Source organism: Heteronotia binoei, chromosome 21, assembly GCF_032191835.1.
Source record: "Heteronotia binoei isolate CCM8104 ecotype False Entrance Well chromosome 21, APGP_CSIRO_Hbin_v1, whole genome shotgun sequence".
In the NCBI taxonomy this organism is placed as follows: domain Eukaryota; kingdom Metazoa; phylum Chordata; class Lepidosauria; order Squamata; family Gekkonidae; genus Heteronotia; species Heteronotia binoei.
Window position 1 is genome coordinate 174,963,904 of NC_083243.1, and position 22,227 is coordinate 174,986,130.

A 22,227-nucleotide genomic window follows, 5' to 3' on the forward strand; every position below is an offset into this window, starting at 1 on the left:
TTCCATAGGAAATAATGAAGGATAAGGGCACCTTCTTTAGGGGCTCATAGAATTGGACCCCCTGGTCCAATCGTTTTGAAATTTGGGGGATACTTTGGGGAGAGGCACTAGATACTATATTGAAAATTTGGTGCCTTTACCTCAAAAAACAGCTCCCCCAGAGCCCCCGAAACCTCCAGATCAATTCCCCATTATACCCTATGAGAAGACGTTTCCCTCTCCACCCCCCTCCCCCTCCCCCCCTGCCCCCCCCCCCCCGTTTTTGGCAAATCTGATGCAGGGGACTCTGTACTCACGAGTTGCTGCCAGCTTCTCACAGCAACACAGGCACACCAGCTGGGCACTTTATGGCATGGAATAGGAAGCCGGCAGAACTCACTCACCTCCGGAGGTGCAAAGGCACATGGTCCTTTGGGGGCGTGGCTGGGCTCCCCTCCCTTCACCGGCCAGCTGACTGGGGGCGGGAAGCAGCCTGAGAAAACAGAAGAGCTCTGGCTGCTGCGATGGGGGCTGGGTGGGAAGGGCTGCCGTTCTCCCCCTCCCCCCCCCGCTTTCGCTTTTATGGCCAGCGGGGGGAGGAGGCTCCAAATCAGGGGTCTCCAGGCCTAGCGGGGGATTTGGGAACCCTACCTTCAGCTGTGATGTTTAAAGCAAGCGCTGAGGTTGGAGGGGGGAGGGAGCAACCTCAGCGCTTGCTTTCTATTTTCTTGTAGTCCTTGTTTAACTTCAGCCATTTGTTCTCCTATACTGTCTACCTTGTCAGTCAGTCGTGAGATGGCTAATAGAGTATTTTGCATTTCATTCATGTCTTCTTGCATATTTGCAGTTGTAAATTTAATTGGGCCACTTTGGGGGAGGCTAGGTGAGGGAGTTGTGCCCCTGTTCTCTCTATTGTCTAGTCTTTTGGGGGCCTCCTTGAACCCTGATGCCATTTCTATTGTTAAATTTCCTACAGCATATATTTCTTCTCAAACCCGATGAAGTTTAAATATTTACAACTCACCACCCTGTTTTGGAACACTATGTTTCAGCTTTTGTCAACTAACTCAATACCAAGCAGAGGAAGTCAATATTTTGAATAGATATGAAATTGTTTAGGAACAAAACCTTCCCCTTGCATCAACAATCTAGCAAACCCAAATAACAATAGCTAGAACTATAAACAATATCAGTTTACCATAACAGTGATTCAAATGTGCCAGAAATAAACCTCAATAAAGAAGGGGATGAAGATACACTCACACCAGCAAAATTATAATGTACTCAAGAAGTACAAATTAGTCCAGTCCAACTGTCAAAGAAGTAATTCAAGAAAAAGTCCGGGTAGTCCAAATGCTCCCAAGTCAAAGTTATAAATTGTAATCCAAACAAGAATGTCCAATTTATATATCCTCTTCTCACAGGTCTTTATAATCCAAAGGAGAATTTAAAAAAAAACATACAAAGCCACAGAATATGACCACCAGAGATTAAAAATTCAAAAAGTAAAAGTCTTAATTATAATCCAACAGTACAGTTAAAGCCATCCACATCTCTGTAATCCATCTATGTGTTATATATCCCGTCAAGAATTTTGAGGTTCATTGGCAAAAATAAAAATAAAAAATTCAAATACTTGTAATCCAATATAGGGTTATATTTCCTGTCAATGATTCTATATTCTGGTGTTCAACCCGAGTGCCATTTAAAAATGGCGATCGGAGCAACGGGGCTCTGCAGTGTCAGTGGGTCCGGAAACCGGCTGCTGCCGATATCCCAGTCCCAGCTGACAAGCCACTTGCCTGCCAAGACCCTTCCTGGGTCCTGGACTCTGGCTCCTCGGCAAGGGGAACCCCCCAATAGTCCGATTAAAGACTGACCATCGGGAACGGATCCGTGGTTGGTCTTAAGAGCGGGTCGCCGAAACCAGAAGGCCTCTTTAAAGCTGCTTCATGGAGCCAAAGTACATAAATCTTCAGGTTCAGATCAATGCAATAGATGCATAGTTTCTGTTTTCGGCAATTGGAGTCAAATTTCCAGTGAGATATTGCTATTCCAGTTTAATCTTACATCGGAACCTGTGGGGTTTTTTTTTCATTCCCCTGGAGAAAATGGCTGCTTGAAAGGTGGGTTCTATGGCTTTGTACCCTGCTGAGGCCCCTTCCCTCCCCAAACCCCGTCCTCTCCCAGATCCTCTCCCTCTCCCAAAGTCTCCAGGTATTTTCCAACATAGAAAGCAGAAACACTGGTTCACAGGGAACAATTGGAGCCAAAGAAAAGGAACTGCTCAGGCGTCTACTTGGTGCTAAATGACTTTCCTAAGGTGAGTTCTGCTTGCTATCCCTTAGTTATATATGTCCTCCATCCTAAATGAAATAGGTATGGTTTGCTATGACAAATGTGAAGAAATGCCTTTTTCCTGGGAGGTATGGAAGGAGCCAAAAACCCCACTTTGTGTTTTAACACTCCCCCCCCCCCTCTGGGCAGAGATTCGAGAACAGGCAAGAAGAGGAGAGAAGGTTCCAGACTTACCTCAGCCCACCTTCATACAATGCTAATAGGTCTAATGGGACAGTCAAACTTCCCACTTCTCCCCTACCCTTTTCCAAGCAGGAAACAGACTTGGAGGTAGGGTTGCTAGGTCTGTGTTGAAAAATACCTGGAGACATTGAGGGTGGATCCGGGAGAGGGTGGGGTTTGGGGAGGGAAGGAGCGTCAGCATAGTACACTGCCAAAGAGTTAGGGGAGGGATGGTGGCCCAGTGGTAGAGCATCTGCTTGGTAAGCAGAAGGTCCCAGGTTCAATCCCCGACATTTCCAGCTAAAAAGGGTCCAGGCAAAAAGGCATGAAAAACCTCAGCTTGAGACCCTGGAGAGCCGCTGCCAGTCTGAGTGGACAATATTGACTGATGGACCAAGAGTCTGATTCAGTATAAGGCAGCTTCATATGTTCACCCTTCAAAGCAGCCATTTTCTCCAGGGGAACTGATCTCAACCAGCTCGAGATCAATGGTAAAAGTGGGAGATCTTCAGGCCCCAACTGGAGGCTGGCAAGCCTAGGCTAGAAAGTCTTTAGGAAGGAGAATTCTAGAGTAGTCCAGGAAAAGCTTTTTTGACCTGGTGTGACTGGGACAGTGGGTAGGGAATACTGAGATGATAAAAAACTCCTTCCTGCGAGAAAGTTCTCTTCCTTGGCTCTATGTGTACATTCAGACCTCTTCACTGGAAAGGCAGCCATTGACCATGGGGTTGCCCTGGACTTCTGAAGGAAACTTCAAGGTAATGGAACTTTGCAGGGATTTGTAACAGCCTAAGCTAAAGGGGCCCATCCTATATTTTAACATTTGTTAGGGCATGCATATAGAGGAACAGAGGATTTACATCCCCCCCCCCCCCCCCGTTTAGTTGGTATTTTTTGCTCAATTTGGTGCTGTGCTAAAAGTATGCTTGTAAACATTTCTCCTTAATAAATAATTTATAACTTTGGATGTTGGCCACGGTTCTGTGTACCACATAGACCTCCACCATCTTGGACATACTATTTTAAAAGGAGCATCGGGGGGAAGACAGGCAGTTGGCAAGAGGCCATTCCTCCAAAAGCATGTAAGGCAGTAAATGGTCCCCATGGAGACCAGACGCTGGGCCTTGGGAGACAGAGGCAAGGCCTCAGAACTTGGAAAGGAAGTTGAGAGCTCTGACCCTCCCAGTGGGCAATTCCAGCAAAAGGTCAGTGAGTGTGAAGAAAAAAAAATCCTCTCCAGGTGTGAAGAAACACCTTGGAGGGGAGGGTGAAAATAGGGCCTGCAGGCTGGAGCAGGCACATTCTGCCACAGCAAAGAATCAAGCACTCTTTCAACAAATGGCATTTTCACATGGTTCCCCTGTGGTTTGGCTGCCAAACTGCAGTGGTTTTCCTCCCAGTTCCTAGAAGATTACATAGGTTTCCGTTTTTAAATCTTTCCATGGTTCCTTCATTGTTTCTCCATGCTTCCCCCTCCCCCAATCAGGTTACGGTTTGAGAAATTATGGCAAAAAAAAACAAGGAAAGGCAAGAAATGGGAAATGACGTTATAAAGAAGCCTGGAGAAAATATGCTGCAGTTTGGTACTTGAGCATTCCTGGGGAAATCTCCACGTGAAAAGACCCCAAATCAAGCCTTCTACTACCATCAGCCATTACTTGCACAACAGTCACATATAATTTCCTCTGTTTCTGATTAGTAGAATAACCCTTTCCAGTAAACCTCCTAGGCTTCCGGTTGTGTAGACATATATATGACAGAACATCATCATGGACCGAAGGATAACCACAACCCGCCCCCTCCCCCCGCCTTGAGACCAATGGTTATTTCATAATCTCCTAAGTGAAAAATACAAAGAAGTGACATCATAATAAGCTTGAGTATCTCATTGGCTGCTGCTGCATTTAATCAGCTGGGGAATGACACAGTAGGAACAGTTGAGCTTCTTTCCCCTCCCATCAGGCAACAGCTGTGCCTGTGTGCAGGTGTGGTCTGGCACCTGCAAGACCTTAGAACTGTGCCCACCATGCAGCCAGGACAGTAAGGTATGGCTATCTTTGGAAAATGTTGAGCAAGTCTTCTATTTGGGAGACAAAGAACCCTGATAGTGAAGCTTTCATAACCAAGGGAACACAACCAAGGGGTGTTAACTGACTTTTGCTTAGGAAGGAGGTCTTTTGCTTTTGGTGTAGTGGTTAAGTGTGCGGACTCTTATCTGGGAGAACCGGGTTTGATTCCCCACTCCTCCACTTGCACCTGCTAGCATGACCTTGGGTCAGTCATAGCTCTGGCAGAGGTTGTCCTTGAAAGGGCAGCTGCTGTGAGAGCCCTCTCCAGCCCCACCCACCTCACAGGGTGTCTGTTGTGGGGGAGGAAGGTGAAGGAGATTGTGAGCCACTCTGAGACTCTGTCCTTGAAAGGGCAGCTGCTGTGAGAGCCCTCTCCAGCCCCACCCACCTCACAGGGTATCTGTTGTGGAGGAGGAAGGGAAAGGAGATTGTAGGCCGCTCGGAGCCTCTGTCCTTGAAAGGGCAGCTGCTGTGAGAGCCCTCTCCAGCCCCACCCACCCCACAGGGTGTCTGTTGTGGGGGAGGAAGAAAGAGATTGTGAGCCGCTCTGAGACTCTTCAGAGTGGAGGGCAGGATATAAATCCAATATCTTCTTCTTCTTCTCTAGACATGGACTAGTGGGTTTTGCCAATGGCATGCTGTGACCTTTCCAGTACCTGAGCTCTGGATGGGGCAGGTGTAAGTGGTGGTGGTAGGAGCTTGCTCTTTTCTTGGTGGTGGTGCTGTGGGCAGCTGGCTCCCAACAATGTAGGCCCCAGGCAGCTGCCTGTGTGTTGCCTATTGACTAAGACCAACCCCCTCCCTTTATATTGTGTTTCTGCCCTTGGTGTGCAAATATAATCCAATGCGAGAGTTAAAAAGACATGTACCATAAAAACATGTCTTTTCTCCTTTAAAAAGCTAATAACAGACTTGAGGAACTGATTTTAAAAGATGAAATAAAGTGGAGGTTGAAGGATTAACCTCTTTTCGTTTCTCTGTATAGTCCCGAGGCAAAGCAATACTGTATGAGCCTGCATTTTCACACAGACCATAACGTAACCTTTTTTTGGTTCTACTCCTCTCAAGTACAAAAGAGGGTAATTCTGTTTAGGATGGCACTGGGTGTGGTCACACGTACCATTAGTGGCGACACAGCTCCGTCTCGCTGACGGATTAAATATGTTCGTCCACACATCCACATCTGGCAATCGAGCGTGATCCAGTGTCATTCTGACTTGCTGCGGATCAATGCCGCATTAATTTGACAGCACAGAAAGTCTGGCCCTTTTTCAAAAAAGCAGCACAAGATCGGCTTTTTCCTGTTTGGACAGCTCACGCGCGATACTGCCCTTTGGAATGTTTACTGGTTGTTTTTTTTTAAAAGCCCCAGCAGACATGCGCATTGCCAGATCATCCGGGAATCTGAGGTGACGCTTCTGCTTCTCTAATCAACACAGGATTGGGGGGGGGGGGACATTATACCACTATTCAGATGTGGAGGATTTCCAGATATCATTGTCACTGCCAGTTTCTAGGAAAGTAATTCCTGGCAGTTCCTTGGTTTGAATCGGCAACGTTAATTCTGGAAACTTTCCCCCTTCCCCCCTGCCTCTGAAGCAATGTTTGATTTCCCACCTCCAAACAGTTGGGCGCATGGTCAATGGACCCCCCCCCCTCCCAGAAATCACCATCTGATCACGCATGCTCCAAGAAAAGAGCGTGATAGTTTTGGATGTCTGAACGCTCAACAACAGAATGAGTAGCATTCTTGGATGCTTGTCTGAACGACCCTGCATCGAATCAATATCCAGTGGTTCAAATTTGAGCAATACACACCCGCTTTTAATGTGATGTGTGACCGCACCCACTGTGAAGAATTTAGGATAGCCAAAAGCTGGCTCTTTTTCTATTTTTTTTTTTTTAAATACTCTCTAAGATCTGGAAGAAACAAGCATTGTTCCTTTAGAACCAGTCTAAAGCATGTGTTGTTTTTGAAATCACCTGAAATCATAAGCAAAGAGGGCTGAGATTCCCCTGTTGGGAAGTGTCTTCTGGAGTGTCTCTGACAAACCTGAAGTTACAGTATACATACAAAGAATAAATGAGAGCTTGACAGTGCAAAACACTTAACCTTTATAGTTGCCCCCTCCATAAACAGAACACTTTGGTCAATAAAAAGATCAAAATTAATTTACAGGAACAGTTTAGGTCCATTTTCTCCATAGCTGTATTTTCCTTTGAATGTGGAGATGTTAATATATATTTGGCTAATACCTGTTGTTTTCCATGTGCCACAGGATTGACTGTCCATACCACTGCCTTTTGCTACTCTGCATGGCATTGCCCATTCTGGTGGATGGCCATGAGCAACTCTGCCCTCAGCTGAAGACTTTAACTGGATACCTGCAAACAACCTGCAACAACATCTGGTCGCTTTACTGTGTGCTTACATTCTCACTGGCTTCTGAAGAATACATCAGTTCATCATGATGGAGTACTATGAAGCACTGGGCCTCCCCCACAATGCTTCTTTAGATGCTATTAAAAAAGCGTAAGTTACCCCCTTAGTCATTTCTAGCCTCACCACTCACCACAATCTGTTCCATTGGAAAGGCTCATGCCGGGCCTCAGTTAAACTACTCAGTACCTGATCCCCTCGTCTGATGAAGTGTGCTTAAGAGAGCGCATGGAAGCTTACGTTCTGAACAAAAATTGGTCGGTCTTAAAGGTGCAACTTGATTCCTGCTTTACTTCAATCTGCAGTAGTGCAGTTTGATAATACCTCCTTTGTTGCTTCTTGGCCTTTTAGCTAAGGTCAAGTATAGTTCCACTGCAGATTCACCCCTCACGCTGTTTCTGGTGGTTCCCTGTTTGCCCAAGAATAGCATATTTGGGAGCACTTTGTGCTGCTGCAAGATGGGAGAGGCTAGAAAGTCCCATTCTACTGAAGGAAATCCTTTCTACTGGTTCCAACCCACTCTCCAAGCTTTATACTTTGACTACAACTGAAGTCTAGCTTCTCTGTGAAACTTTGCACCGTTTTTGTAATGTTATGTATCTCATTTGATCTCAGTCTTTAAAATCATTTGGATTATATGTGTCATTATATAATTCTACTTTTATTAAAGATTTCAGGTTTTCACGGCTGGTAACATCATTAGGGTTTGTAGAATCTTTCGGGATCAAGTGCCGTGTTCTACTGGACAAAGTTTTTCTTCCAGACGTTTTGTTCTCAGCTGCGGAGAACATCCTCAGTGGCGTTGCAGCTGGAGCAGGCGCTCAGACCTTCTTGGCTTCGTTCTCAGCTGCGGAGAACATCCTCAGTGGCGTTGCAGCCGGAGCAGGCGCTCAGACCTTCTTGGCTGCTGTGCGCAGCCAATGCACAGCAGCCAAGAAGGTCTGAGCACCTGCTCCAGCTGCAACGCCACTGAGGATGTTCTCCGCAGCTGAGAACGAAACGTCTGGAAGGAAAACTTTGTCCAGTAGAACACGGCACTTGATCCCGAAAGATTCTACAAACTCTACTTTTATTATTATGCAATATTTAGAGTATTGGTTATTTTTCATAGTCTTCTCTCTTTTAAACTTCCCTGGTCAGAAAAAAGCCAGCAGGTCCCTCTTCTAGCAGCTTTATGATAGGAATGCTAATTAATCGTTGAATTTGTTTCATGGTCCTGTAAAGGTACAGAAAGAAAGCGCTGAAGTGGCACCCAGATAAAAACCCAGACAACAAGCAATATGCAGAACAGAGATTCAAGGAGATTGCAGAAGCATATGAAGTGCTTTCAGATAGTAAGTCTTAAAGTTCTCTCTCTCTCTCTCCCCCCTATCAGTGGCTAGTTGCATTTTTCTATCATTCTCGCTACTATTATTTTTTTCAGGCGCTGCAAACATTACTCATTTTCTGTGGCTCTTTGAGGAAACAAAGATTGGAATTTTTAAAGGATATTTTTGATGGCATAATGCATCATTTGTGCTTTTAGAAACAATCTCCATATTCAGAATAGTTTTTTAAAAACACAGGACAAAGCACAATGGAACACTGCTGCACTTATTTGTGAGTAGGTGCAGCAATGTGGAATTTGGAAGATGGGGGATTTAGTCCCTTGTGCTGCTTGTGTTACCATTAGAGCCCCTTTGAAGAAGTGCTAATTTTCCTGCATAGAAATTCTGGAAGAAAATGACAATACTGAAGACATCTCTCAATAGGAAGCACAGACTGTATCAGCAATTTGTCCCGACACTTATGGCAAAAAAGAAAGGATGGAGCAGACAGAACCTTTGCTCGTTGCAGTCCTTGTTCTTTGCTGCTCTTGAGGACCTCTTAAAGCATGGCAGGGGGTTTCAGGCATATGTAATCACAACAAAACAGATCTATGCTATAATATAATGGGTTCAACGCAAGGAAGAGGCGAGGTGGTAGTGATCATAGCTCTTTATTTCAGTACAGCAAAGTATAGGGCTGCACTCTAAGACTGAGTAACTGGGCCAATTTATATACACTTTAAGGTTCCCGCGCTAGCACACCATTGGATCGTTCAAACCAGCAAGGGACCTGTGATTGGATCATGGCAACAGGTATTTGGATCCTGCTGCCTATTGTTCCTGAGTCCCCAAGCTCAGTCCTTATGGCTCCAATGAGCCAGGCAGGAACACACACAAAAGTCTTCATTCAGGTCCGCATACACAACATGTGCAGAACAGATCTTCACATACAGGGCTGTACATGTCTGTTTGTTTTCTTAATCCCGGGAACAAAAGTACATGTTTTGAAGTGGATCTTTCTGAAATGTTATGTAAGTAAGTGACATAATGGCTTCTCACTTGATCCCTCAAACATGGCATACTGCTGAGGATTTTTTTTTTTTACATGTGGATGATTGATGGCAACTCATCTCACTTTTTACCTGTCTCTTCTGATATCTCTTGTTTATTTCAACGTCAGTTTGTGGAAAACTGATACCAGGCAAATATATCAGGAGATGCTTCCATTCACTCATGTCATGACCTGAATGCTGGTTTCTAAAGATGCAAAAATCTTGTGGGCCAGAAGAGAGACAGCTATCTTTGTCTCTCTCTGTGACAGAACTGTGGTTCCTTCGTGGCATTATCCTAGTGTCATTTATTCTGCCATGCTTGGTCAATTTTGTGGCTCCTATCAATTTTTGGTTCCCAACCTGTCTGGCATTATTGCTATGAAGTGACCCAAGTAGTCACTGGTTTCCACTTCTGATGACATTTTTTATAGTTTAGGACTCAGCATGTGAAGCCAGACTGCTGAGAAAACGCCTTCTTCTGACAGTTGATCATGGGCTGACTGTTCTTACCATTTCTCCCTTCCAGAGAACAAACGTGATATCTATGATCACTATGGAAAGGATGGGCTTATAGGAAGAGGTAAGTGATAGCCAGAGACTACGTTCTCTGTCACAGCTGTAGAAGACAATAAGGCTCAAATGAAGATGTGCTGTGCAGTGCTGTGGTTCTTTCCACTGTGGCTTTTTTTTAGCATAAAGCAACATAGTGTGGGCTGTTCCTGTGCAGAACTCTCCTGAGCTGAAATTGTTATTTTCTCACTCAGAATTAGGGTTGCCAAGTCCAATTTAAGACATATCTGGGGACTTTGGGGGAGGAGCCAGGAGACATTGGGGTGGAGCCAAGATCAAGGCTGTGACAAGCATGATTGAACTCCAAAGGGAGTTCTGGCCATCCCATTTAAAGGGACGGCACACCTTTTCAATGCCTTCCTTCCATGAGAAATAATGGATAGGGGCACCTTCTTTTGGGGCTCATAGAATTGGACCCCCTGGTCCAATCGTTTTGAAACTTGGGGGATATTTTGGGGAGAGGCACTAGATGCTGTACTGAAAATTTGGTGCATCTATCCTAAAAAACAGCCCCCTCAGAGCCCCAGATACCCGCGGATCAATTCTCCATGATTTGCTATGGGAATAAATCTCTATAGGGAATAACAGAGTTCCCAGCAGACATATCTCTCTCCCCCCCCCCCCCCGCTTTCTGACGACTCTGAAGCGGGGGGAGGGCCTCCAAACCGGGGATCCCCTGCCCCCACCTGGGGATTGGCAATCCTACTCAGAATTGCCCTCTCCAATCTGCTTTTTCTTTTCCCCCCCCTTTTTAAAAGTTTTATTGATTTAAACTACAAAAGAAAGAAGCATTGCAGAAAATACATTAAAAAGAGGGGGAAAGGGGGAAAAAGGCCCTTGACAGAATGGGGAAAACAGAAACAGAAACCAGTACAAATGGATCAGTTATAATTCCACCTCCCAATAAAATGCTCAAATCATTCTACCTACAAGTATAAAAATCTCCTTAAATATTACCTTCCTTTCTTCCTTTACCAGAATATAAAAAAGGAATGATTTCTTTTAATAAACTAGTGAAGCAATGTAAATCTAAACACTTCTTCTTAAACACAAATTAAGTATAACCAATTTAAAAAAACCTTTTTTTCCTTTCAAAACGGTCTCAACGCCAATTTTATCTAATTTAATTTAAGCCTATTATAAACACAGATTAGATTGTTGATTTAGCAAAATCCTTATTAAAAGAAGCACATAAAAATCATTTCTTTGTCCTTAGCAAATTACATAAAATACAACTGAATAATTTGTCTGTCTCAGTTTAACCCATTTCTCCTAATAACATATTGAAAACAAGTCTGCCAAATTACTAAATTTACCAAATTCCACAGCAATTATGCTATCTGCCTTTTCAACCTTTAATCTTACTCTTATATAGTTATAAATAATCTCACTAAAGAGGCATACTGTAAATACATCCACTATATAGAGAAATACGTTATCTACACTCATTAACATTACTTCTTCAAAATCTCCCTTATTCTTTTAGAATCTAACTCTGTTCATTATTAATGGTTACATGTTTGTTTATTCACAAGCGAAAAAAAAAGAACCCAGATTCCAGAGTCCTTCTTCCCAAAGATTAAAAACTTTTAAGTTCTTTTGATTTCTGCACCCATATTGCATCCAAGGCAACCCATTTAATAATGGTTTGTCTTTTGAAATCACATTTCACTTCTTAGTCAGAGTTCCTTGTCTAGCCATTCACCAACACAGAAAAAAAAAATTCAAAATTCTTTTTCCGAAAGGCTTTCCAAATCCCGATTTGTTGATTGAAGTGCAGCTTTTCTCTTCTCAACCACAGGGGGAAGAATTCATCGCCATTTTCCCCTTTCAGCCTAATTTCACTGCATCTTGATTTCTGGTCTAGTTTTGAAAATGCGTCATAAGAGACCATCTTACTTTTCCTTTGTTTATTTCGAAGAGTATAATTTTCCCCTTCCAATTTCACAGCCGTCAATACAGTCTGTAGATTTACAGTTTCATTAGCTGTCAGCATAAAAATTCATTTGGTCTTTAAGGAGCTGCATAAATGAGATAAGATCTTGCTTCAGAGAAATGAGATTTGAACAGATATCTTTTCCATGTGACATTTCATTAAGCAGTGCCATTTTGGATATCAAAACTCAGACTCTTAAATCAGATTGTAAATTCGCTTCAAGCTCCTATTAATTCCTATTCCACAAAAGCTCCAACTGAAGTTTTAGAAACCATTCTTTCAAATACAGTCAGGCGATAGAGACAGAACTCTCTACAATATATCTCCTTTGTGTTCAGATCATATTGCAACTTCTTAGTCATCTCTTTGATGTAAATATGTCCAATTATAGCCCAGGTCAATTTTAGTGATTATATTCAATCCAGTTTAAATAATTAAGACTGCTCGTAGCGTTTCGAGGCCTCTTCTAAATCTTTTGAGCTGCTCTTTAGTTGTTATGCAGAGTGAGTGCAGAGTGTTATGCAGAGGGAGTAGAATTAGAAAAACACTTACTTGTTAAGTAGAGTCATCGCTTTAGGAGTAGAAAAATGCTACTTCAAAGGCGTACTGGGGAAAGTGAAAGCAAAAAGCGATCGGGCATTCTTCTTTTTCTGCTGATTACCAGCTTTCATGGCTGTGGAGCTTCAGGACGTACAGAGAGCACAGGGGGCAGCTGCCGCTGGACCCCCCCCCCCCGTAAAAGTCTCATGCCAAAGAAAAAGCCTCTCCGGGCTTTTTCTATGGGGGCGTCACTTCTGTGACACCCCTCCAACGGCCAGACTCAGAGTTGCTGCAGAGAGACGATCTGCAAGCAACTATGAAGCCAAGATGATGGATCCCAGAAGTCCAGTCTGCTTTTTTCGTCAGGGTAGAGGGAGATACTGCAGACTTTCTCTTCACCCAGGGGAATGGGTATGGTTGTCAGGTCCAAATGCTGTGCTGGCAGGGGGTGGGTAGGAACCTTCCGGGAGTGGGGTGGAGGGCAGCAACATGCGGACATTATACAGAAGTGATGTCAGCATGTCAGGGACATTGCGTAGGTACCACTCTATGGAAAAATCAGCCTCAAATAATAGAATTTTGATCAAAACCAAGAGTGTCACCATGCAAAGTCCCTGATATGCTGACATGTGGAAGTGACATCAGCATGTGCCATTTATTTCCAGCAACACCACTGTTTGGGAGTGGGATTTCTTCCTGCTGGCCAGGTGACTGGCAGCAGGCAGATGCCCCTCCAAAACAGGGAATCTCCCACTCACAACTGTTGAATGGCAACCCTATTAGTTCACTTTCAAAGTATACTTCATCTTGCTGACCATTTTTATTCAGGTTAAAAGGCACCTAGCTATAGTCTTCAGGCCTTGTCGTCTCACCCATCACTTCTTTTACAGTTTATTTTCTTTCCTTTTTTTCCAGCCAGACCTGAAGGTTCTAGGACCAACACGGGGGGTGTCCCTGCATATATGTTTCATTTCCGCAGTGCCCATGATGTCTTCAGGGACTTCTTTGGGGGACACGACCCCTTTTTTGGTAAGGTTTAATTCCACTTATCATTGGAAAGAACCCTAAATCGTGTAATATTCTTGCCGTCTATCAGTTAATGCAATTCAGCCCATAATGTGTCACAAACAGACAGCAGGAGATTAGAGCTACCTCTAGAACAGAGAAAGATTATTCCTAGCATGTGCTACCTACAGCCGACTAGAGATGACTGAACCTGGTGCCTTCTGCACACAAAGTAGGTGCTCTACCACTACCACAGCCACTTATCTTTGGACAATTGTTTCTATTATCTTAACCTAGATACAGTCCTGTAAATGCCTGTGCTAAGTCTGTACAACATGACTAGCTATTAACTCCAACAGCTGCTTAGCATAGACCAGACGCTGCAATGTGTTGTAATCACTCTTTTGGACCCCCTCCTGCGACAATCCTGAAGTCATGGCTCTGTCATTCTAGGCATATCCTTGCCAAAGGCTGAAACTGATTTAATATTTAATCTTTCATCCCAGGGAATCCTGGCATCTGTAGTTCTGTGAAGGGTTGGTAATTGCTAAGATAGAATTGTCTTATAAAAAATACAATTCCCAGAAATCTTTAGTGGAAGCTGTAAGAGTTATATTGGTTTTACACCAGTTTACATGTGCTGTCACTTTGATTTTGCCAGCCATCGGATAAGGAACCTGTATATTTTCTGTGCGGAGCTTGTGAATGGTAGTTGCTGGTAGTGCTTCAACAGTGAGACTCCAAGGTTGCTGGGGATGGGGGAAAGAAGCGTTTACGTATGCACACCTGACTTTTACTGTGTCTTCTTTGCAGAGGACATAGCAGTTCCAGTTCTCTGACCCAGTAGATTTTCTTTTTTAATCCTAAAACTGTTTCAGAACAGAGAATAGTGTTATTGTGTACATCATTATAACGAACTGGCATTGCCAATCAGGACTAGTGCTGGGGATTTTGCTACCCCAGGCAAGGCCCTGCCCCCCGACTTCCAGTTTGGGGGAGTGGCACGGCAGCGGGTGTGCTCAGAGGCTGGGTCTGAGCACACCTGCTGCTGCGCCAACCCCACCCAGTCTTCTCAGGTCCTGGGATGGCTGAGCGGGGTCAGTGCAGCAGTGGGCACACTCAGAGCCAGGCTCTGAGCACACCTGCTGCCACAGTGCCCTGCCGACCCTGGTCCCCCTTCCCGGAACCTGAGAATGCTGGGTGGGATTGAGGGGGGGGGCTGCCTTCACATTCTCTAGTTCTGTGCTTTGGAAGCACAGAGCCAGGCAATGCAAAAGTGGCTTGGTGATACCTGCACAGTGTGCTGCAAGAAACGCACTATGCAGGTGCCACCCGGCTGCTTTCACATTCCCTGGGTCTGTGCTTTCGAAGCACGGACCCTGGGAACATAAAAATGGTCAGGCGGTGCATGCGCTGCATGGAGCCTGCCTTCTCTTGGGCCAGGGCTCAGAGGCATGTGAGGGGAGGGGGTGCCCAGTGGCGGCCGCCTACCTGACCTATTCCTATGTGCCAGCCCAGTTGTCCATACTCATTTTATCCCTTCTGTATGTCCTAGTTCTTTTGTTCTCATCACTCAGGTTGGATACTGATAACAACACTTCCAAACTTACGAAGGTAGTATAAAAGAGAGATCATAAGTATACCTGTCACACTTTTGCCTCTTTGACCAGAGATTGCAGAGGAACAAATGTATACACATTGAGAAGCAAGACTCTCAAACCATTCTGTGGTCTGTCTCAAGCCAGATTTTCTAAGAACAGAGACCCTAAAGAGATCTGCATACATTTGGTTCTCTCACTTCAAGTCTGTAAGGCCTGACTTAATCATTTTGGTTTTTTCCAGGGGAGCCGATGCCTTTCAGTGCTTGTGCCAGTGGAGGAAAAGGGTTTCGTTTCTACTCATCATCAACTAACTTCATTAATGGGAAACAAATCACCACCAAAAGGTGAGGTGAGGTGAGGGTGGGGCAGCACCAGCTGTAGCAATGACCAAATATTAATGAAGCAAGGAGTTTTCATCTTTCCAGCACTGTTCGTAAAATGTTCAGAAAGTTGGCAAGTGAAACTTTCCCTCTTCATTTCCCCTGTCATTTCTCTGTGTCAAGCTGTTATGTTTGTCTGGTGGGGAGAGGAATCACACAAGAGTAAGAGTACTAAAAGAGTTGGTCAACCCTATGCTTATGGAAGAGTAAAAATGAAAATATGGGCTGCGGGGAGAAGGGATGAGCCACTGTAGTAAGGACAAGTCAAAAGTCTATTTGAAAGCACCCCTCCAGGCATTTATCCGACTAGATCACCTCCACTTCATTTGTGAAGAAGAGATTGGATGACAATCTCCTTTCCCTTCCTCTCCCCACAACAGACACCCTGTGAGGAAGGTGGGGCTGACAGAACTCTTTCCAGAACTGCTCTTGGGAGAGCAGCTCTTTCAAGAACTGTGACTGACCCAAGGACACTCAACAGGTGAATGTGGAGGAGTGAGGAATCAAACTTGGTCCTCCCAGATTAGAGTCTGCGCACTTAGCCGCTACACCAAATTGTCTCTCAGTATCTCTCCTGTGCAGTATCTCCCCTGCCAAAAATCTTCCACAAATGAAAGTGTGTTCATGTACTGATAGACATGCTCCATCCTGGAACTTGCTTTTAAGCAGTTTGCATATGGGGCAATTGGGAGGATGCAATATTAATGTCTGTTCCCCCCCCCCCTTATCTACCTTCTTGAAAGAATAGATTTCATAAGTTTTATTAAACTGCACATTATCAGATATCACAAATTACATCACAAGTTTAGCTGATTTCCCCCCTCTATGACTACCATAGTAATAATGAATTGTATATGGGTTTTTATTCTGCAGCTGCACCCAGATGTTTTGGGATATATATGGGCAAGTTAACTGCCCCAGTTGCAGCAGGACACCTGTTGGTGCAGGCAGGAAACTTATATGCAAGATGGAAAAGTACAGAGCTCTGTTCATGTCACTTCCTGCATTTACATCTGTTACACAAAAAAAGGATGTGAGGTTTATGTTGCACATTCTGCTGAATGTAACCTGAGAATTATGCAACACATATTAAAAATATCGTGTGTGCTATACACAGATTGTATTAAATGCGTTTGCTATAACCTGTGAGCTGTGCACATATGATTCAGCAGGTAGCGTTGGGTTTTGATGTGGAGTATGCTCAGTCATATAGCCACATTTGAAGGCCTTCTGCAAGTCACTATTAAGAACATAAGAGAAGCCATGTTGGATCAGGCCAATGGCCCATCCAGTCCAACACTCTGTGTCACACAGTGGCAAAAAATTTTATACATACACACACACTGTGGCTAATAGCCACTGATGGACCTCTGCTCCATATTTTTATCTAAACCCCTCTTGAAGGTGGCTATGCTTGTGGCCGCCACCACCTCCTGTGGCAGTGAATTCCACATGTTAATCACCCTTTGGGTGAAGAAGTACTTCCTTTTATCCGTTTTAACCTGGCTGCTCAGCAATTTCATCGAATGCCCACGAGTTCTTGTATTGTGAGAAAGGGAGAAAAGTACTTCTTTCTCTACTTTCTCCATCCCATGCATTATCTTGTAAACCTCTATCATGTCACCCCGCAGTCGACGTTTCTCCAAGCTAAAGAGTCCCAAGCGTTTCAACCTTTCTTCATAGGGAAAGTGTTCCAGCCCTTTAATCATTCTAGTTGCCCTTCTCTGGACTTTCTCCAATGCTATAATATTATCGGAGCCTTTTTCACAAAGCTCTTGTAAAGAAACAAAAGATTGTGTGGGAACCCTTAGCAGGCATTTCGTTTGCTGTGGCTGCTGGTGCTTTTACTTTCTCCAGATAAAGAGCATGGCAAGTGCAGTTATGTTTTTCATCACAACCTTTGTTTAAGATGTAAAAGGGCAGCTTCTTTCACCACCATTCAATTCATCCTGCTGCCCTCTGTGTGTGTGTGAGAGAGAGAGAGAGAGGGAGGGAGGGTGTGGGTGGATGTGGCTGTGGGTGTCATTATCCCAAAAGTAAGTTAGCAACACATTGTTATTTCATTGTTACCTCTTTCCCAGAATTGTTGAGGATGGACAGGAACGAGTGGAAGTTGAAGAGAATGGGGAACTTAAATCTGTTACTGTTAATGGTAAGGAGCAAAAACCCTGAAGAACCGAACTGCTTTGATGCATCTGGAGTTAGGAAAGGTCACACAGGATTGCCAATTCTGACTTCAGAAATACCTAGAAACTGGAGGTGAAGCAGGTTAACAGAGCTGCCCACGGCTTGCATACCTTTGAGTATTTGACAGAAAAAATGCATAGACTTGTTTTCCAAATTTGTCATGAAGCAAAATCCCCATTGCCTTGACCACAAAGTCTTAATAGTATTCATTCCTTGATGTGAAGAGCCAGGAACTCAAATGACAGAAGCCCAAATAATGCAAGCTGAGACACTAGGGCTGTAGTCAGACAGGTAGTTTGGCCTGATATACGGTATATGCTGTTCCCTTATGGATTAAATGGGCTTGTTCACCCAGTCATTTCTGCGACCCATTCCAGTTGTACTCACCCTGTTGTATGATGAGTTGGATGTGGAGTAAGCAGCCACTGGAGAAAGTCTAGCACTTACAGCTGTCTTTGCATTCATCTTGCATTTCCAGATGTCTGAACTCTCCTCTTGTGAAATCAAGCTGTTTGGGAAGTCTGAACCTTCCCTTCCATTTCTGCTTCCTTTTTTCCCTTTTGGATCAGGTAGCGATGTGTGCATAAGTGCACAATTGTTCCTGGCATTGTCAGTCACCATGGCCAAGTAGCCATTCTGAATTAGAAGTCCCCAGGGGACTTGTTTTTGAGTGACAAAGCCCTCCCCCAAAAAACCCTCTCCCCTGTTTCTGCATCTGAGTTTCTGTTTGAGAGCATCCCATATTGACACAAGGATAAATGTACTGAAGTCAATAGGACTACTATCATGTAAATCTGCACTCTCCCCCATGTATTCCAAGGAAGAGAGGTGAAGGGAAGGAGGCTGAGAGGGGCTGAAGTACTTGGCAGAGGGATTGAGGAGCTGTCAAAAAGCTTCAGCTACATGCTTATGCTCATGGGTGAAAGACAAAAAGAAAAAAGGATGCCGCAACAATCTTAACAATCAACCATGGGGTAAGCACACAGTGAAGCCAGTTCAGGATGGGATATCCAGGGGTCATTTTGTAGAAAAAGAGGTGCTGGAGTTAATTATAACTCATTTGCATATGCCACACCCCCTGACATCACCAGAAGTGTGTCAGAAGGAGTGAAAGAAAGAAGGAAAAATGAAAGGAAGGAAAGTAGACAGATAGAATGAATGAAAAAGACAGAGAGAGAGAATGAGAGAAAGAAAGGAAGGAAGAGGTAGGGAAAAGATGGGGAGAGAGGAGTGAAAGAGAGGGAAATTAAAGGAAGGTAGGCAGACAGAATGAATGAAAAAGACACAGAGAGAGAATGAGAGAAAGAAAGGAAGGGAGAGGTAGGGAAAAGATGGGGAGAGAGGAGTGAAAGAGAGGGAAATTAAAGGAAGGTAGGCAGACAGAATGAATGAAAAAGACAGAGAGAGAGAATGAGAGAAAGAAAGGAAGGGAGAGGTAGGGAAAAGATGGGGAGAGAGGAGTGAAAGAGGGGGAAATTAAAGGAAGGTAGGCAGACAGAATGAATGAAAAAGACAGAGAGAGAGAATGAGAGAAAGGAAGGAAGGGAGAGGTAGGGAAAAGATGGGGAGAGAGGAGTGAAAGAGGGGGAAATTAAAGGAAGGTAGGCAGACAGAATGAAAGAAAAAACAGTAAGACAGACAGAGAAAGAATGAGAGGAAGGAAGGAAGGGAGAGGTAGGACAAAGATTGGGAGAGAGGAGCGAAAGAGAAAAATGAAAGGAAGGAAGACAGGCAGTCAGAATGAAAGAAAAAAACAGAAAGAATGAGAATGAAAGGAAGGAAGAGATAGAAAACGATGGCGAGAGAGGAGTGACAGAAAGAAAAAGGAAGGAAGGAAGACAGAATGAAAGAAAGAAAAAGACAGAAAGATAGACAGAAAAGAATGAGAGGCCTCGCATGCCTCAGACTTTCTTGAGCCACCCACCACCACCACCACCGAAAGGTCTGCCATTGTCTTGGAGAACCCAGGCTGCATGTGAGGCCTGCGCAGGCTGACCAGGAGAGACTTCCCCCAGGTCAGCACAGCAGGCCTCACAGGCCCCAGGCTCTCCTGAGCTGCCCACCCCCCAGGAAAGGCCCATCACTGGCTCAGAGAGCTTGGGCTGCATACAAGACCTGCCCAGGCTGACCGGAGATCCAGTTGGCTCAAGCAGGCCTTGCAGGACCCGGGCTCTCCTCAGCCGCCTCCCCAAAAGGTCAGCGAGCCCCCTGCCACCCCAACTCCCATTCCAAGTCACCCATCTGTCTGGCAGCAGCAGTGGTGAGAAGGCAGCATGTGGTCAAACCCAGTTTGTCCTTGCCAGACTGAGGGCTGCTGGGGGCGAGGCTAAGCTCCTGCCTGCTGGCTGCCTGCCCTTCCTCCCTCCCTCACCACTCTTAATGGTGGGAAAAAAACTCTGCTTCCAAAGCAGAGGGAGGTAGGTGAGGAGGATGGGGGGGATGGGGGCGGCAATGCTAGAACTCCCGGAGCAGCGCTCTGGGGCACCCCTGCCCAAGCTGAGGCCTGGGGATAGGGTTGCCAAGTCTAATTCAAGAAATATCTGGGGACTTTGGGGGTGCAACCAGGAGACTTTGGGGGTGGAGCCAGGAGACATTAGGGGTGGAGCCAAGATCAAGGCTGTGACAAGCATAATTGAACTCCAAAGGGAGTTCTGGCCATCACATTTAAAGGGACGGCACGCCTTTTCAATGCCTTCCTTCCATAGGAAATAATGAAGGATAGGGGCACCTTCTTTTGGGGCTCAGAGAATTGGACTCCCTGGTCCAATCTTTTTGAAACTTGGGGGGTATTTTGGGGAGAGGCACTAGATGCTATACTGAAAATTTGGTGCATCTATCCTAAAAAACAGCCCCCGCAGAGCCCCAGTTACCCGCGGATCAATTCTCTATGATTTTCTATGGGAATAAATATCCATAGGGAATAACAGAGTTCCCAGCAGACATTTCCCTCCCCTCCCCCTGCTTTCTGACGACCCTGAAGCAGGGGGAGGGCCTCCAAACCGGGGGATCCCCTGTGCCCACCTGGGGATTGGCAACCCTACCTGGGGATGTCTGCAAAATTTCCTGCAACTATTTAAACTGCTACAAATAGAGGCTTGACCAGATTGTGCCAAGCCTCCAGTGTGACTGCAGCCTTGTGTGTGCTCTCTTGATTTTGCCCCAGTAGGTATGCTCAGCTGGATGGTTCTTGAATAAGATTTCTTGAACACTTGTTAAGGCATTTCCATGCTGTAATAACAACAGCAAAGTCAAGAAAAATGTACCTCATTTATGAAGACAGACTTACAGTGACTTTGGTTGCTATATGAAACTACTTCTGCTGCATCAGGCACGCAGATGAGGTAGAAGGCTGCCCTTTTGTTCTTAAAGGACAGCATGATGCATAGTTCTGAATGCTAACAAAAAGAGGTCTCTTCCTTTCTTGCAGGTGTGCCTGCTGATAAGGCATCCATTAGGGAAGAAATACATCACAGGGTTCATGGTGAGCCCATCAGGTACAGGTCAGCACCAGTGTTCAGTTTCCATGATGAATATGATTCTGATTCCATCTATGAGGTGCGTACCGTGAGGAAACTATTCCCTACTAAAAAAAATAAGAGCTACAAAGCAGCAGACGAGTCTCCTACAGAGGACAATGATTCTCACACAGACAGCGAGTCACACCAAGAAGATGACGGGTTCCAGACTGAGGATGATGAATCCGGTATAGATGAGATCTAGCAACATGCTGCATATGAATTACATCCCATGTATTGGTGGCAAGTCAGGAGGAATGTGTGGTGTGCCTGCTATGATGAATACAATTAAGACACTTTTGAGGAGAAGGCATCAGCCAGTAGACAACAATATGGAACTAGGCACCTGTGGTTTGGAAAAGTCTGGCTACCAAAAAGTGCGTCATTGCAACCAAGGAGGAGAGGAGAATACAACATCAAATGCTGAACGCAGCCCCCTAGACAGGAAAAAACAGTCCGTTGCCAAAGGGAATAGGTTGCCTCCCACAAGGAACAAATCAACTCCATGATGGCTGAAGAAGGCTCTGTCTCTCAAAAGAACACCACCATGTTCTCTAAGTCTACTTGCTTACCAATATAATGAGAACTGAAAATTATGGGATCCATTGGGAAGCAGGTTTGCAAAGGGCAATAGGCTGTTTAATAAAGGTTGGGAACAGTGATGTTGGTCTTGGTATCTTGTCGTCACTTGAGTTCTTCTAGACAAAAGCGCTCAAAGATCGAGATTTCTGACTTTGGGGATTTATTGCAGGGGTGGAACTGCCCCTAAAGGGCAGCCTGTCATTCATCCATCTGGTCTTCAGACAACAAAGCTAAAGATGTGCAAAAGAGACCAGACTTACCTGCTTTTATGTTGAACTTTATTTGGTAGCTTAAGACAGCTGATTCCTTCACTGCTGTGATTTCACAGTGAACAAGCAACCCCACAAGGAGACCACAAAAGAAACAACAAGGAACGCCAAATGGCTGACGGTCATAATTATTACACAAATGAAAGAATTTTGACAAAAGATTGTTGTGTATTTTTTGTGTGTAATATCAAAATGACTCTGATATGCTCACAATTTGACATAATAATGAACATCTTGACCTGAAACAAAACATGGAGGGGATGAACATCTCACAT

At 44.7% G+C, this 22,227-nt stretch overlaps 1 protein-coding gene across 1 annotated transcript; it reads left to right on the top strand.

The window, feature by feature from the left end:
- The first annotated feature begins 6,853 nt into the window (after positions 1-6,853).
- Positions 6,854-21,549, top strand: LOC132589450 (dnaJ homolog subfamily B member 2-like). Its single transcript, XM_060262178.1, has 7 exons — positions 6,854-7,101; positions 8,233-8,342; positions 9,894-9,947; positions 13,329-13,442; positions 15,261-15,363; positions 17,481-17,551; positions 21,014-21,549. Exons 1-7 carry the CDS (start codon positions 7,037-7,039, stop codon positions 21,304-21,306), a joined length of 810 nt encoding a protein of 269 aa, XP_060118161.1. The 5' UTR covers positions 6,854-7,036; the 3' UTR covers positions 21,307-21,549.
- The last annotated feature ends 678 nt before the right edge of the window (positions 21,550-22,227 follow it).

Excerpts from the sequence above, each read along its gene's own strand:
- LOC132589450 (XM_060262178.1), top strand. The coding sequence starts at position 7,037 with ATGATGGAGTACTATGAAGCACTGGGCCTCCCCCACAATGCTTCTTTA. Across the intron at positions 7,102-8,232 it reads TTAGATGCTATTAAAAAAGC|GTACAGAAAGAAAGCGCTGA; the intron begins GTAAGTTACCCC and ends GGTCCTGTAAAG. Across the intron at positions 9,948-13,328 it reads GGATGGGCTTATAGGAAGAG|CCAGACCTGAAGGTTCTAGG; the intron begins GTAAGTGATAGC and ends CTTTTTTTCCAG.